General features: G+C 42.8%; 1 protein-coding gene across 4 annotated transcripts in view; it reads left to right on the top strand.

The window, feature by feature from the left end:
• dph1 (diphthamide biosynthesis 1) overlaps positions 1–16,620 on the top strand; it is a 105,056-nt gene that overhangs the window by 79,569 nt on the left and 8,867 nt on the right. For all 4 annotated transcript variants that reach the window (XM_049725297.2, XM_049725295.2, XM_068651268.1 and 1 more), the window contains 3 exons: positions 10,350–10,471; positions 12,577–12,731; positions 14,131–14,252. In XM_049725297.2, coding sequence (XP_049581254.1) covers positions 10,350–10,471; positions 12,577–12,731; positions 14,131–14,252 — 399 coding nt within the window. The remainder of the gene's footprint in view (positions 1–10,349; positions 10,472–12,576; positions 12,732–14,130; positions 14,253–16,620) is intronic.

The following is a 16,620-nucleotide window of genomic DNA, read 5'->3' as shown; positions in this document are numbered from 1 at the left end:
CCGAGACTGCTAAGATTTTTTTTTTTGCGATGGCGACAGTGGAGACCAGATGGGCTTTGGCACCCGGGCCTCGTTCAATCATTCGCCGCGCTATAATCAAGAGTGTTTTAGTAGACCTCCACAGGTCAGTAAAGTGTGATGGGAGTTCTTTATCTCTTCCGAAGACGAGACTAATTCTTTGTCCTTTTTCAGCAAAGTCATCATCCCCTGAGATCTAACAATGCGAGTATTTATGTGACGTGATAAGTGTTTAAATAAGATGCAAACGCTGATAAACTTTGATCCCTCTTCACGATCCAGTCTGTCCTCCGAGTAGACTGTACGATAATAGCCGTCTCCTCCGGTAAGCGGGGTCAGAATGACCCTTGTGAAAAGGAGTTTTTAAGTAGGTGGTCCAAAGTCTGAAAACATTTAACGTTGTCGAAATATTGAAGGTGTAACACTTTGCTAGCTAATTGGCTAGCAGGATTAGCGGTTTTAAATGATCTTTGTCTGGACTGAATCTTGTCAAAGAAAATTCAGACTGTTCTGGTGGTAAATTATCCAAAGAGGACAAAGATGATTAAGTCTATTATCCTCGAACCTGTCCCCCGTTGTCAATCCCGTTGGTCTGGTTTGGCATTTCTCGCTTTTGTCAAACCAGTGATGTAACCTTTTGGGTTTTGGCCCGGCGGGCAGACAGTCTTCAGCTTACGAGCTGACGAGCTCGACTCTTCTCAATGGAGCAGAGGTCCGCAACAGCTAGTGGCGATAAAAAGGGCTAAGCTGCCTTCAGCGTAAAGGAGCTTCTGTGGGATGGTCAGCTTATTCCTACTCAGGACAAATTGGCAACTGCAGATAGTTAAAACACACAATACAGTCAAACTGCTGCACCCAGAATAGAATTCATTGACCGTCTTGTCGACGTAGGTTATCTAGATTGGTTATCTCTAGACTGAGGCGGTGATGGCCGGTGAGCAGACGGTCTTTTGTCACCTTACCTCTTGGATCAATGGGGCAGAGGTCCACAGTGGCCAGAGCAAATAAAAAAAAGGCTAAGCCGCACTCAGACTAAGGAGCTTCTGTCGAATTGTCAGCTAATACCGACGACAAGCTAGCGGCTGCGGTTAATGCACTTAAAACAACACGATTGTTGCCTTGGCTGAAATCAGACCGATAAATCGTACACCAAGCTCCCGCCACCGATTGATGATTTATTGCCACGCAAACGTTCCATGTCGGATTTTCCTCAGCTTTTCATTCTTCAATTTTTTTTGGGGTGTTTGTTGATCTCGACAGTGCGTGCCAGTCAAAGATGTAAACAAAAAGCTTTCAGGATAAACGATAGCCCGTGTGGACGGGCGGTGATTCATACGCTGTCACCGCACCATATGGTTTGGAGCTTTTGATGGTGTCAGCTGTCTCCTTATGGCTTTGAAAACTACTTCTACCAACATGCTGCTGCTGCTCGGATGACAACAATAGCGAGCAAGCTGCATGAATGTCCAAATCCTGGGGACAGCCGTGGCATTTGATGCTTCATCAAAATGTCTCGTCTAAGTTCTGGTCCGCTTCAAGCCAAACACATCTACTTGTGCTCCTGGTCCAAATGAGTTGATCGCACGGTCACAACCTCCAAGCGAACATGTTTGGAACCTCGCTAATCATTTTGCCTCAATTGCTCCCGGATGCGATTAATCAACATCCAATTCCGAATAATCGGCACTTCATGTTAATTTATGTAACAGTCGATTATGTTGAGGCGAATTCTCATTTTCGATATTTTAGGGCAATTAGCGGCTATCCCCCACACATTTATTTTGATATCACGTAAAAAGCCTTCAGATCCTTCCTGCGAGAATCTGTCAATTTTGTCTGCCCAATTTTTATTCATATAGAAACAAGAGCAGGAAAAAAAAAAAAAAAGATCCTCAAGAAAGAAAGATGTGTAACTAAGCCCACACAGACATGTCCTCCAGCCCCGGCTTTCAATCTTTCAACAACATTTTGCAATTTGTCACCATCGCAAAGCCCCGTTATAAATAGCGTTTAAAATGCAAAAGAGTCTGAGCTGATGGAGTCACACCGAATCTTCATCATAATTGTAAATTGTGGCCAAAAGCAACACACGTTGACTCCGGGCCAAGATTTGTTACACTTTGTATTTGCTTGACAAATCTCCGTCTTTTCCCCTCATCCACTCGGATTCAATCTGACCCGCAAGCTGTTAAAACGCGCTTGGCAGCTTTGTTACTCTATCCTGCCCGTCCTGAACCCATTCTCGCTCTCTACCTTGTTAGATGAGATGCTTTAGTGTCAGTGGGATACAAGTGCCAAGAAAAGTGGAAAGGTGCAAAATACCGCAGAAAGAAAAACGCAAAAAAAAAAACTTTTCCCGGCTGGACTGAAATAACGTTGACCGGAGTTGGCCTAGACCTTGTTTTCTGTTAGCACCTTGAGGGCTAGCTTGAGTTAAGTGCACTAGCAAAATAACTTTTCAGAGCCTCCGAATTTGGGGTTTCAATTCCTAAACTATTCGAAAGACCGTCGTCTCGCAACATCCAAGTCAGGACGACTGTCAAACACGAGTATTCGATGGCTCAAAGTTAAAGACCTGTCAGAAGCAACGTGTTGGTAAATCAAGGTACGGACTGCCCACGCAGCCCCCCCGAGGCATCCGCGGGTCCTTCGTCATCGTCGTCTCAGTTCCATCAAAATAGATCCATCTGTATTCTGGACAGCGGCTCGAATCGTTTTTTTTGCGGCAGGCGTAGCATTCCGCCTCCCCGGGGTAAATGTCAAGACTACCATTAGGAAGAGGGGGAGGGGGGATAGGGGGGGGGACTTGTTGGAGCTTTTATATGGTGGCAGCAAAGCCTTTTATGTGAGGCTGCCAGCACACATCTCAAAGGGAATAAATATCGGCGTGCCAGCGTGGCATGTATTGATTTGCTGGCGTGGATATGATCAGTGTTGTTTTCAATCATTCCCCCCCCCAAAAAAAAAGTCCTTTGCTCTCGTTGCCAAGGTTGCGTCGTAAAAAAAAAATTGGCTGGTCGTTAAATGAGTGATCTCGAAATGACATTCGATTAATTAGTGGTTTCATTGAATCTGCTCAAATGAAAAATAATATTTTTCTGTCGGCTTGAGTGAGCAGGATAAATTGTAAACAACGGCTTTATTTTATTTTTAAGACGGTGTTCAACTTGTCTTGCAGTAATTGCTGTCTGCTTTTTTGAGTGACGTCCTTTCCAATTGCCACTTTAAGTATTCTTCACTAACTTCGACAATATAATACCGAAATAATTCTCGGTTAATTATCACCCCCGAAAATAGCGTCTTCGTTTGCCGTAACTCAACGTCCGGCTCCTGACCACCGGTGGTTTTATTTTTTTCTTCAAGGTCAAATCGACTTTATAGTCAGGACAACGTTGTGCTAAGTGAATCAGCGACACCTTTGTTCCTACGAGACCCTTGGACAAAAAAACCAGACGGTGCACCAAAGTAGTCACTCAGCTCAAATTACATCTCATCCAGGAGGACATGATGTCCAAAACAGACTTGAAAACTCAATTGCTTCTGACACGGTACAATACACCATCTTCTCGCCGGTTCACACGTGGAAATTACCTCAACTGTCATGGCAGTAAAGTAAATTCGTTCTAGCCGAGAAGGAAATATCGTTTCTTGTTCAACTTGGACAATAAAAAAAAAACGATTGTTTGTTTATTCCTAATGTGCGCCACTTGGTTTCCAAATGAGAAGTGGCAAATAGTAATGAGCGCAAGATGACCGCCGGGTTAGCCGATAGAATTCTCGCGCAATGATATAAACGTATTTTGCTTTCTTAACGGCAGTAGTGAAGTTGACTCGACGTGGGCTTAACGGCTTCCTCTCGTCCCACGTGTCCTTGAAATGTTCCGCCTGTAAAAACGTTTTTTTCATAACCACATGCTTCGAAAACACGTCGCTGCCATTATGCCGTTGAAGTTCGGGTCGATTATTATTCCGCGAGACAACCGAGAACCTCGATTGATGCTTTCACGCTGTACGCTCGCCGAAACGAGAAAAAACGGCCGACTGTTAAACCGTAAATGAAGGACAACTTCATCAGGCTCGGCGAAAATTCAGCCCGAGTGGCCGTTTGCAAACATGAAATGATAGATGAGATGATAGACGGCAGCTCAGGGAAATTGTGACAAGCAACATAAGAGGAGGGAGGGAAAAAAAAAAAACAGAGGCCGAAATGACTCGAACCGGCAGCGTGACAGATGATGCGTATCGGCCTTGGGGATGAGTGAAAGAGGAATTAGATGGATGTGTCCTCATCAATTGCAACCAGAAAGAGCTTTCATAATCATTAGCGCTATTTATCATCCTTCATGTCACGGGGAACGTGGCTTAAAAGGCTGGGGCTTGATAAATAATGTTGTCAGAGCGTGAACGCAAAGATGCGAGTACGGTATTTAAGTGTCAACACGTCTTGTAAATATTTGCTAACAATCATATCCAGTCGCTGGAATTTAGACATCGAGTGATAAACTCAAAATATACTGGTAGGTTCAATTTAATCCCGGTTAGTTTGGATGTCAAAGCAGTTTTCCCCATTGAAATGAATTGAAACCTCATTAATGCGTTCTAGTACCTCCCCAAAAAACACCAGAATTTCTTTTGTGAGGTTTTTAACCAAGATACAAAAAGTGAAAGTAGCGCTTCAATTTATTCTCCACATTGCTAAATTAGCATTATCCTGCCCAAACCATCTCTTCTTCTTTCGTCATCAAAAGTATCCCTTTTTTCCTCATTTTGTCCATCAACTCTTTTAGCACCTAGCCCATTAGCATCTGTTGTCTCCTAAATGACTACGCCCTTGTCACTAAGTGCGGAAATCACAATCTAATGCTCAGTACGACCATACGTGTCCCTCGATGGCCATAACAACACATTGCGGCAAGATGGCGCAATAACGACCCTCTTAATGGCGCCATTTTGATGCCAACGTAAATGGGACTTGACTTAGTGAATGTCAAATTCAATCACGTGGTTATTGCGAAGTTTTGGAGCACTGCCAGGCATTTTTTTTTTTTCTGACCGAGACATTACATTACACCAAGATAAAATGACGCCGGCTTTACCCTGCTCCACTTTCTCTTCTGCTCGGGTCCGGTGCCAAAAGCCCACTCTGGGATACAAAATAGACTGATGGTTACTGATACCTAAAATGAATAAGAGATGAGCCAAGGGGGATGGACGCTTTACCCCGCGACTCGCTATGCAAATACACCGAATACGCTTATTTGAGCTGTCAGCGGCAAAGTCGCGTCGGCATTCGCGCCTCTCGCTAACCCGCTTGTCTCGTTGCTCGCGGGGAGACCAGATTTTTTTTTTTTCTATCATCTGGTTAACTTCTGCTGGAGTCCATCACAGCGTGGTTTGAGTGAAAGGCAGATGGATTTCCAATTTTCCAAACATTTACCATCCTCGAATTTGCATTTGTTTGGAGTATAAGCGAGCTGCTAGCGGAAAGTCGCACACCCGCTGGGAGAACATGCTAAGCCAACAAAAGTGCCTTTGACTCATTTTGTAAACGCGCTGAGCAAATATTTTGCTGCTGCCAAAACAACATGAGGTTGTTGTGAATGGATCTATATTGCAATATTACTTCAAAGGTCATTCTAATTACGCTGTTACATTCTAAATCCCCCCTAATTAGAAATTCGTGTCGTTTGTTGTATTGACCGATTTAAGGAGTGTGCTCTCCAGAACACAAACTGATTTTAAAAAAATAAAAAAAAATTGATTGACATTGTTGCAATTGTATTCATCCAGCAATATCGGGTTTAATGCAGATGCACATTCCGATGTTTGGCTGAATACGATTCCGATAACCGATTAATTAGTCGAATAATTAAAAATAGTATTAACTTTACAACAGTGTAACAAAAGAGAACAAAAAAATAGATTATTTTTGTGGGGGTGGTCTGTAAATAAATTTGAAAAAAAAATCAACCTGCATTATTGTCGCCAGTATCGACCTTTTCACCGTAATTTCACGTGCCAAAAACTCGTAAACAAACCTCTGGACATGTCATTTGATCAAGAAAAAAAAACGATCAAGAAAATGAGCGGCATGATGATTTTAGTCTTCTTCCCAACCGCTATAATTTGAGTGAAACGGCGCTCGAAAAGTGAAGTAAATTGCTTCCAAGGAAAATGGCACGCTGGCCGTGATTTACATTTCAATGGGCAAGTTGATGCTGAAATGGAAACGCTGGAAATTCTGACGTTTTAACGAGATCATTGAGGGAATGACCAAGTGACTTTTCTCGCATCAATAGCACCTTTTTTTTTTTTTTTTGAAAGACATTGTGTTATTGAATTACTGATATTCGCTAGCGTCGTAGCAAAATATTTCAATGAGGTTTATTTTAGGGTCGTCAATTCAAATTTGGACTGATTGGTTCAGGAATCACAAATTTGGATTGTTCCGACCAATTTGACTCAACTGAATCACGCCAAAAACAAACTTTGTGTGGCTGCTACAGATAAAGCTGCAGTTGGAGAAATTTCAATTATCCGTTTGACTCCAGAATGGCGACATTTTATCCATGCTGGGTCAACAATCCTTGAAAGTTAGTAGCTCAAGCAAACAAACAGATGGCCGAAGAAACACAAATACAGCTCCACGCTGTTTGTTTGGCCTTGGCAGAGATCCACGCTACTGATTGTCATTTCAGGTGCGATCTCTTCAAGAAAACCGTGTGCCGATTGTTTTGCCAAGTCGTTTGGGTGCCCATGTTTTGGTCCCGAGTGGTTTTTCTTCTCTTCGCCTGCTGTGACACTCAAACCACAACGCCAACAAGTTAGAGCTTTCCAGAATCATTCCATCTCCCGCCACGCTAAAATAATAATCATGCCAGCGGCTATTTTTGTCAACCTTATTAATGTCTTCAACTGTTGCTAAAACTGAAGAACAGTACATTCCCCTGAAAATCTTTCTGCGTGGGAGCGTATGTGCATCCATGAAATCCACCCGCCTCGTTCTCGACTCTTTTTTTTTTTTGCGGCCCAGGAGTTTATTACAAAGATTCAGATCGTTCGGTAGTTTCTCATCCGTATTGAGTCTTACGCTGACGACCTAATTAGGAAGAGCTGTTATTCAGTTCACAAGCTTCTCTGACATCTTAATTAGATCTTAATGACATTTCGGTCGGCTCGGAAATGACTGAAACCATACATAAAACTGAAAAGTGTCTGACATCGGAGATAAGGAAAAGATGATGACGTTTTCATCGAATTTGTTCCTTATAACGAAAAAACGACCCGGCTGTATTTCCTGCGTTCGACGTATTACGAAGGAGATTTGATTAACACCGATGCTCTTTCCATTCCATCTCTCGCTGTCTTTCAATCCATCTCCTCGTCTCCGTCCCGTCGGGATGCAGGACGGAGCGTGGCTCGGTAATTACCCGGCCGTGTCCGAGCGGCATCGCATGTCTCGTATCGGACTCTTAATCGAATTCCTAGCGTTTATTACTGTGGCAGTTTAGTACACCGGCTATGCTAATGACGAGATAGGAGAGAACGTGAGAACGCTATATCTAGAAGATGGATGGCTGATTAGATACAAACGCCGTGTGCATTGTTCTGCATACTCGGCAGTGGATTATCTGGGCTTTTTTTTTTTTTTTTTATGAATAGAGCGCAAATTGTATTTCCATAAGTAGCGGGAATGCTAACTGCATCAATGAGCTAGTCTGAGTTAATCTAAGTTTGGAAACAAAAATGATTATTATGCAGTCCTGATTTGATGCAGTGGTCAGATTCCAACCCGAAGGTTCTGATCCTGACCTTCTGAAACTCTTATCGATATGTCCTTGAGCGAGATACCGAACCTCCAATGACTTCAAAAGCATCAATCAATCGACATCAATCGTTGACCAAGGAAACCGTGTCAGTACAATTTTCCGACGTTCTCCTGTCATGTAAATCGTGATAGTCGCAGCAGATTGAATTCTGTAGACCAAGCAACCATTTTGTCTAGAAATTTGCAGAAATGTTGCATCGGAACTATCGAGAGAAGCTTGAGCAACGATCAATTTCAGGCTGGCCAAGTCAATCACCATATCTAAACCCAATCGAGGATGCATTTTACCTCCTCAAGAAGGACGACTGAAGAATCAAACAAAGCCTGGAACAGCGGAAAAAGCATTTCAGTGGATTTCCAATGGCCAGCCACCATTTGAGTACTTTCCGCACAGCCAGCAGTCAGATGTCAGAACAATAGATGGAAGCGAACGAGAATGTTTGGCGAGCGTAATTATCCCCCGCAGTCGGCTCGATGCACACAACAGAGACGAAACCTCGACAATCGTCGGGGTAAGTGATTCCCATTTCCAAGGCAAATATTTAGAATCGTTCGGTGTGTGTTGCGGGGCTCAGCTGCTACCGCCCTTGACTTGAGAGCCGTCATTAGGTGGAAAAGGGACAGTGAAAATAGGCAGCGAAAACGCCGCCATGATGACGAGCAGCCCCGGGAGCCAACAAACCAGATTACATCAGAGAAAGGAGGGGGACGCTAAATAGAAACTTTGACTGAAGCCCCTTGTGAGGAGCAAAAGCGGGGGATAAACACTGCGAGTGAAAGATTGGCCAGCGGGAGGCTTATTATCAAGCGTCCGTCCGTATCTCCACATTGTTCAGTTTATCGCTCGTCTCCGTTCCCTCGGCCGCTTTTGTCTCGTATCTCTCTTTCGCACCTCGGTCAAATCTGTCAGAATCAACTTGCTAACAGCGGCTTCATTTCAAGCCATCTCAAGAACAAGGCCTCAAGCATTTTCCGTTAACCTTTACGATCCACCTTAGCATTTTATTTGCCGATAAAGAGCAATGAAAGTATGCAGTCGTTTTTCTATAGGGGGACGGATCATTTGTTCCGAACAAATCTTTCGGCAAATCTTTTGGTTTGTTCCAAATGATCCGACACACGTGCAGTCATTTATTGTCCTGTTGCTCTGCGTCGACTATTCTCTTTACTGCAACATGTTGTGTTGATTCGTATCATAAATATGTTTGCTAAGAAGCCATTACACGCTAAATTGCTTACACGTAGCAGCAACATGCCAGACGTCTTGTTTCTTTAGTGTCGGGGAGTTAACTGCGTTGTAAAATGGCGAGAGGGGAGTGCAAGTCATCTGTTTCTTCTATGAGTAGAGGTTGTATGCATTTAAGTGTCAAATGATTGAATTATTATTTATTTCTTGACTTGTTTGTTTTTATTTGTATTATTTTTCAGAGGTTGCATGCATTTAAGTGGCAAATGATTGAATTATTATTTATTTCTTGTTTTTATTTGTATTATTTTTGACTTAATATTATTTTATTTATTTTATTTGTATTTTATATATTTATCCATTTATTTATATTTTATTATTTTCTTGAACGTGTAAATCTGAAGTTTGTACTCATGATGCAAGAATCGCACACCCCGAATACCAAACGATCAACTTATCGATTCTTATGCTTATTTATTTTTTTACTTGTTTTTATTTGTATTATTTTTGACTTAATATTATTTTTTTTCTTTTTTATGTATTTTTATTTGTATTTTATTTATTTATTTATTTATATTTGATTATTTTCTTGAACGTGTTGATTTGAAGTTTGTACTCATGATGCAAGAATCGCACACCCCGAATACCAAACGATCAACTTTATTTATTTCTTTACTTGTTTGTTTTTGTTTGTATTATTTTTTAATTAATACATATTTTTTTCTGTTTTATGTATTTTTAGTTGTATTTTATTTGATTTGTATTTTGCCTATTTATTTATTCATTTATATATATTATTTTCTTGAACTTGTTGATTTGAAGTTTGTACTCATGATGCAAGAATCGCACACCCCGAATACCAAACGATCAACTTATCGATTCTTATGCTTACCTCTACGTGGAGCTAATTCAGATTGCGTATACGTTGGCTGGAGCAACACCAAATTTAATTTTATTTAAACGTCCACATTAAAGTTTAATGCGAGGAAGCACTTTATTGATCGGGACTCCAACGGCCGAGCGGGATGTTAATGAATAAAAATTGCAATCCTACCAAAAAGGCTTCAATTGATGGAGTGGACTCAGACGGATTGTCTCGCACAGCCTGCTCGAAAAACCTTCCTGATACGCCGCGACTCGGCCATTGATCGATGTCGCGTACTATTTGGTCATTTCTATCCGCTCGTAAGCGAACGCGATTGATCTTATTCAACTCTCCGCTTCTCACATGCCGCGACAATCGATCCGAGCGACGGTTGGCAGGCAAGCGGGATGTGCGTCGGTTCTGCACTAATTAGCGTCGCTCGCCGCCGGCAGGTTCACGGAAGCGGATACCATCGTGATGGGGGACGTGACGTACGGGGCTTGCTGTCTGGACGACTTCACCGCACGAGCCTTGGGAGCCGACTTCATGGTGCACTACGGGCACAGCTGTCTCGGTGAGTCTTTTTTTTTTTCATTTGTTGACCAAAAGTTGGATTTCTTTCTCCAGTCCTTAACTGTCTCGACGTTCTTCACCAAACAAAACCCGATCAGCCTTAGAAAACAGCTCAGCATTTCCCCGTTATTCTTTCAAGGCACAGATTAATCAACTTTAGACAATCAATCAATGCTAACAACCGTCCAATCGGGACGACCTACAAGATGGCTGACTGAACGAAATATTGATCAATCGCAACGTACATTTGTACCAGGATACCTTCCGCTCCGTCAGACCTTTCGGAGCCCAGACATGGGCCAATATTGACCCAGCGGATCAATGAGGAACATACATTAGAGGTGTCCTCCGCCTTCTCTCGGACCTTCACCCCTCGCCGTCTTTTTTTTACAGAACGAGCGAGGAAACCCAAATCGATCGCTACTGCTACATCGCCCCGCTTCTTCCAAATACCAGAACTAGTCAGCGGAATTTTAATGCGCTCCACTTGCGAGATGATGTTTTACTGATGCCGCTTTATGTTTACATCCAAGACGGGACACGTTGGTGCGTGGAGAACGCAACAGAAGCAAATATTTAATGGATTTCCAAGTTTGATGTTTGCTCAAACCGGCGTCCAGAGTGAATACAAGCGATGCGTCGGGTTATTAAAAGGTATTTTTGAAACTTGCGAGGACGAATACCTATCATGACCTTTCTCCATCACGACCGACACCTGCGAGATATCAAAAGCGCCATTGTGGCTCCTGGCCGACCCGTCTTCCACTTTCATGTTTTCACTCATCTTTCTTCTTTTCGACATCGCTGTCATCCCACCCCCTCCCATCATGGAGCTCCTCTAGCTGTAGACCCAGATTGTGAAAACAAAACGAATGAAAATAGATTGCTTTGGAACTCTAAGACGAATGTTCACACGTCCCTTTCAATCAATGCTCAATATAAACAGAGAGAGGAGCCGAGTTATTTTTATCTTATCAAAGACCAAAAATAAGAACAGCAAACCGGAAGAGTCTAACATCTGAAGGAGGTCTATAGTCTCGTGTTCTTCTTCAGTCCAAAAACTTGCTGAACTGGAAATGCAGACAATCACACACCTCTGCTGGTTTCAGACATTTTTTTGACCTTTTTTTTAATACTTTCCAAAAACACATTTAATCAACAATCCACATTTGTATAAAAATAATCAAAATAAAAAATAATCTCATAAAAATAATTTCAAAATATTCTCATAAAAATAATTTTATAAAATAATTCCATAAAAAAAATTTGGCCATCACGATAAAGAATCAATGCCTGTCAATATAATTAACCCCATTAGGTTTGATAATGAGCCTAAGGTAGATATAAAAAAAAAAAAAAAAAGCTGAAGTTGAGGCGTTTGGTTAATCACCCGAAATCATTAAGTCAACGTCCACGATTTCCAGCCTCAATAACCGCAGTGATGAGGTCAGTGAGTTCTGTCCATCTCATTGACTGCGTCTCTAATTGTAGCGTCTTAAAAGCCGGCCGGCCTGCTGCCATCCTCACTCCAGCGCCAATCGATTGTTTGCCCTTTACCTTTTGAGAGTGCCCATAAACAATTGACGGTTGCAAACTCCATTGCAGACTCTACTCCACTTCCCCGACCCCTCCCCCCTCATGATGCATTCAAGTCCTTTTTCAAACTCCCAATCCCCCCCCCCTTCCGCTCGGAATGGATATCATAAATCACTTGTGTTGTCAGCTATCTGCCAACACGCAGTTGTTTCGTAACGCTCGTAGTCACCGGGATCATACGGAAATAAAACGCCGTGCCGTTAAATGCTCATCCTCCATCTTCAATTTAATAACAATTTCTCTTCCCTCTCTTCTCCGGCTGCTTTCGGTTCTGGTGTAGCGATCCATTTCTCATTCCTCTCCCACGTTACGCTAATCTAGGCCACTAAATACGAAACGTAACGGGGCGACGACGCCTCTGCAAATTCAGAACCAGGTTCGGATGCATCACACGTATGACATGTGCCGTGCACTCACGTTTGAGGGCGCCATTAATAGTGCATGTGCTCACCTGACACAAGCGTTTGAATTATTGAACGGCTTTTTTCTTTTTGTCTTGGGTTTCCGCAGTCCCCATCGACTCCACCGCCGGGATTAAGATGCTCTACGTGTTTGTGGACATCCAGATGGACAACGCGCACTTCCTGGACACGCTCAAGTTCAACTTCCGGCCCGGACAGTCCCTGGCGCTCGTCAGCACGATTCAATTTGTGGCTGCGCTGCAGGTGATGGAGCTAAATCGCCTCCAGTGAATCGACATTGAATCGATTATTTTGTCGATGAATCGGATTTTTAAAAAACATGTTTTGAGTCCCCTTTATGTAGGACTTTTAAGTTTTCCTAAATCAAAAAGCGATTTTGAAAAATCACAATCAATTGTTCGTTGTCGATTAATCGATTAATCGGGTTTTCAATTGATGAAAAGCGGCCATTTTTATTTCATACCATCGCTTGAGGGAAAAGGAGAAGTGGAGTATGCCTCACCCAAAATAATCAATGTCATCATGCACTTTTTTTTGTTAATGTGACTTTTTCGAAAATCCCTTACCTCCCGGTGTAATCACAAATCTGTGATGCAATCATTACGTTTTCCATTTCACACGATCAAGTATTTGCGTCTTCATTGCGTGAGTAGGCTTGCATAAATATCCCAGCGTATTTCTTGAAAATTTATGAAAAACCAAACCGAGTTCAACTGGAGAAACCCGTAAAAAACTTATTTGGGATTTGACGCCTGCTCAGCTGCTTGTTATCATAAGCTATAAAATAGATTTTTTTTATTACCTGTCGCTCTATAATTCTATCATGTTATCCTTTGAGCAGGCTCGTAAAGGTCTCCCCTCATTTAATTGCTTTTAAACTTAAACCACGCGGGTCATTTTTATTTATTTTTTTTACCGAGCGAGCGGCCATTGTACATATTTAGCTGCACCGTATGAACTCCGCCTCCAACCGGCGTAGGCTGCCGGAGCGCTCCGACGGTTTGGGCGGCAAAAGCTCAGAGTTCAACTTCTCTCCCCGGCGTCGGTTGCCTTAAATTAGCTTTTAATCGTTCAATTCATCCGTCATCCTCCGCGCGCTGAGGCTAATTTCTTCTCGGCCGCTCTCATCCCATGTACAGTCGGATTTACTCCATGACACAACCCGGCGCTTTCGAATCAACTCGGCAATCCTGTGACGGAGAAGAAGTCGTTAACGACCGAGAGACGATGACTTTCGGGATCACGTCTCCGGTGTAATCTTTTCTGACCTCTTTCGCCGACTTTCTGCTGGAGTTTAATCTCGACATATAATTTGCATAAATCTCCCACTTTGCCTGCTTTAGGCTTCACTCTTTCCCTTCTCTCTTGTATGGAATAGAAAGAAGAAAAGATTTGTGGGCGGAGCTACAAAAACATGACAAAATATGTGTGCAATCGTGGAGGGGGAGGGGGGGGGTCGATGAACAATGATAAAAGCCCGCCGGCGTGTGCAAAGAAATATGAAAAATGTCTGAGTGAAACGACTTGATGAATATGTCAGCGTGAAAAGCGAGCATAGCATTAATGGAACGCGCACGCTAATGGAAAAAGTGATCGGCAAGCGTCGTCACGGCAACAGTTATCTTTTTTTTTTCCCCCACAGGCTGTGAGCGCAGCCCTCAAGCCCGAGTACGACGTGCTGGTGCCACAGTGTCGACCTCTGTCACCCGGAGAGATTTTAGGCTGCACCTCTCCTGGCTTGGACCGTGACGTCAATGCCATCATGTGAGCATTCCTCCTCCACGTTTCTCTTATTAACACCGACCGCCATGTCCGTGGCCCTTTTTTTTTTACTCGACCAATAATGGCTGTGACATCACAGTGTGACAAGTAGATATGACTGGCTGCCTATTTTATTTTACAGGCGGCCAGAAGCAGGCGAAGCTAAAAATAACATCACTCCGCTCGCTGCAATCGTGGCAGACAAGCGCTCTCATACACCCACATCAACTTTTCAATTATTATTTTTTTTATTCCTAGTCATAAATTACCTTCAACGACTACAAGGAGACTTATGACATGACATTATTCATTTTTTTTTTCCCCTCCCACATATATATATATATTTTTTGCTTTGAGGGGACAATGATATCTAACCTTATTTCCCGTCTTGACTTTTTTTTTTGCGGGCTGCGAGTCTCAGAGGATAAAAAACACGATATTTTACACCATATTGTTTGTCTACATGCGTTGCTGCATCATTTGTGTTCAAATATCCGCTGCGCATAAATGCTAATCATTGTTAGAATTAGCCTCAAGCTAATGGACTAAAGGCCACACGCTTGTTTTTAAGCACACAATATATAATTGCTTGTATTCTGTATTTAGTTTGACAGTAAACTTCAACTAGAGTGCTGGAAAATATTATCATAGGTCATTTCCCGGATGAAATAACGCGGAGGCGTATCATTTGCACCTTGTTGGCCCGTGTGATTTTGAAGCCTCCCAGAGTACGAGATTATACCGACGGGACAAGGCCAAGCTCGACTCTATATGCGTAAGATAGGCCCCTTAGGGGAGGGGGGGAGGGGGGGGGCTACAAAGGTGTTTGTGTGAGTATGCGCTCTCCCACGTATGTTTGATGGAAAAAGAAAAAGCGAAAGGGTTGTGGCTCTTCACCTACTAATCCAACGTGCCTTTGCTTTGATGTGCGTCGGCCTGTGATGAGGCGGAGAATCGATTGGTTTGTCTGAGATTCGCTACGCTCTGCTGTCTCCGGCGTTCCCGCTGCGTTGCTCTGTTTCTGCTCACCTGCATAGCTCGGAAAAAAAAAAAAAAAACAACAACACACGGCAGAGTGCATCTAAAGCTGCATAATTACCGTGACAACATATTTTGTTTCCACCTCCATCGAGGAGCTGTATTTATCTCTTCATGTTTTCCCGAATACAATTAACATGTTGACATCGGCCATGTCAGAAAAATAACTCGACAAATCCACGAAACTCTTTTAACATTACCGTCGTGTTTAATTTGAGCCAATTAGTCACGTGGACTCAAATTGCTTACCCGCATTGAAAGAACTTGAAATTGATTAAATACCGTGTATTCATTTAGGTAATAATTGCATTTTAACATTTTCACATCCTCGATTTGTTATTCTACCATGCGCTGTATTTATAATTGATAAATCGACGACATCCACTTCTAATAGCTCAATATGCAAATGCAAAGATGGCGGCGTTGCATAATGCAACAACCTTATACTAAAAGCACACTTAATAAGAAGAATACATTATTAATGGCGGCGGGCGGCTGTGATCGACGGGGTTTTAGCAAAAGCAGCCTCCTCCACCCGAGTCTGTCACAAAAGTGTAGCTAGCTTATTGTTCACGCTATTATCACGCCGGGTCCTTGGATCTTTTCAAGCGCTGGAATAGAGAGACCGCCAGAGTGCATTTTTACAATCAATCGTTTGGTGTGATGTAACGCATGCATAGAGAGCTCTTAGTGTGTGCTTTTAACAACACACACATACTCGAAAAGCTATCAAATCTTGGCGGTGTGTGTGCAGGTAGAGTACACAGCTAAGCATCAACAGCTCTTTCCTGGCAGCGATTAACGTTGGGCAATCGGTGAGCTAATTTGCACACCCTCCCGAGACTGGATGCAATCATGAGAGGGGGGGTAAAATTGTCCTCAGTGTGGACTGTCCAGTGTTTACGCCTTATTTTAATTGAACTTCCAAGAGGAAGAGAGTTTTGTTTAGCTTGTCTGTCCAACTACTGTAATGACACACAGATCCCTGTAGATGGTGCTGTTTTGTCATTTTGAGATCAACACAGCTAATTAGAAAAAGTCTTAAATCTAGGAGAGACTAGTCTGAGAAGGTGTTTCCAAGCTGTTGATTTTTTGTTCAAAAAGTTGCATGGCGCCTTTTTCCAGCGCCTCTCCTCTGTGGCACATCACAACTGGAGGGAGTTGCCACCTCAGGCAATGTCCTCTCTCAGGGCGAGAATGTCTTCAATCTCTCTCCAAAGCCTCTTTGCACTCTGCACCCACAAATTCTACCAACAATGTTTTTTTTAGGGCTCGACAATGTGCCGAGTGGACTAATAAATGTCAATCCACAGACAGAGTGGACCGGCTTGGC

Source organism: Syngnathus scovelli, chromosome 7, assembly GCF_024217435.2.
Source record: "Syngnathus scovelli strain Florida chromosome 7, RoL_Ssco_1.2, whole genome shotgun sequence".
Classification (NCBI taxonomy): domain Eukaryota; kingdom Metazoa; phylum Chordata; class Actinopteri; order Syngnathiformes; family Syngnathidae; genus Syngnathus; species Syngnathus scovelli.
This window is presented reverse-complemented; position numbering and strand designations above follow the sequence as displayed.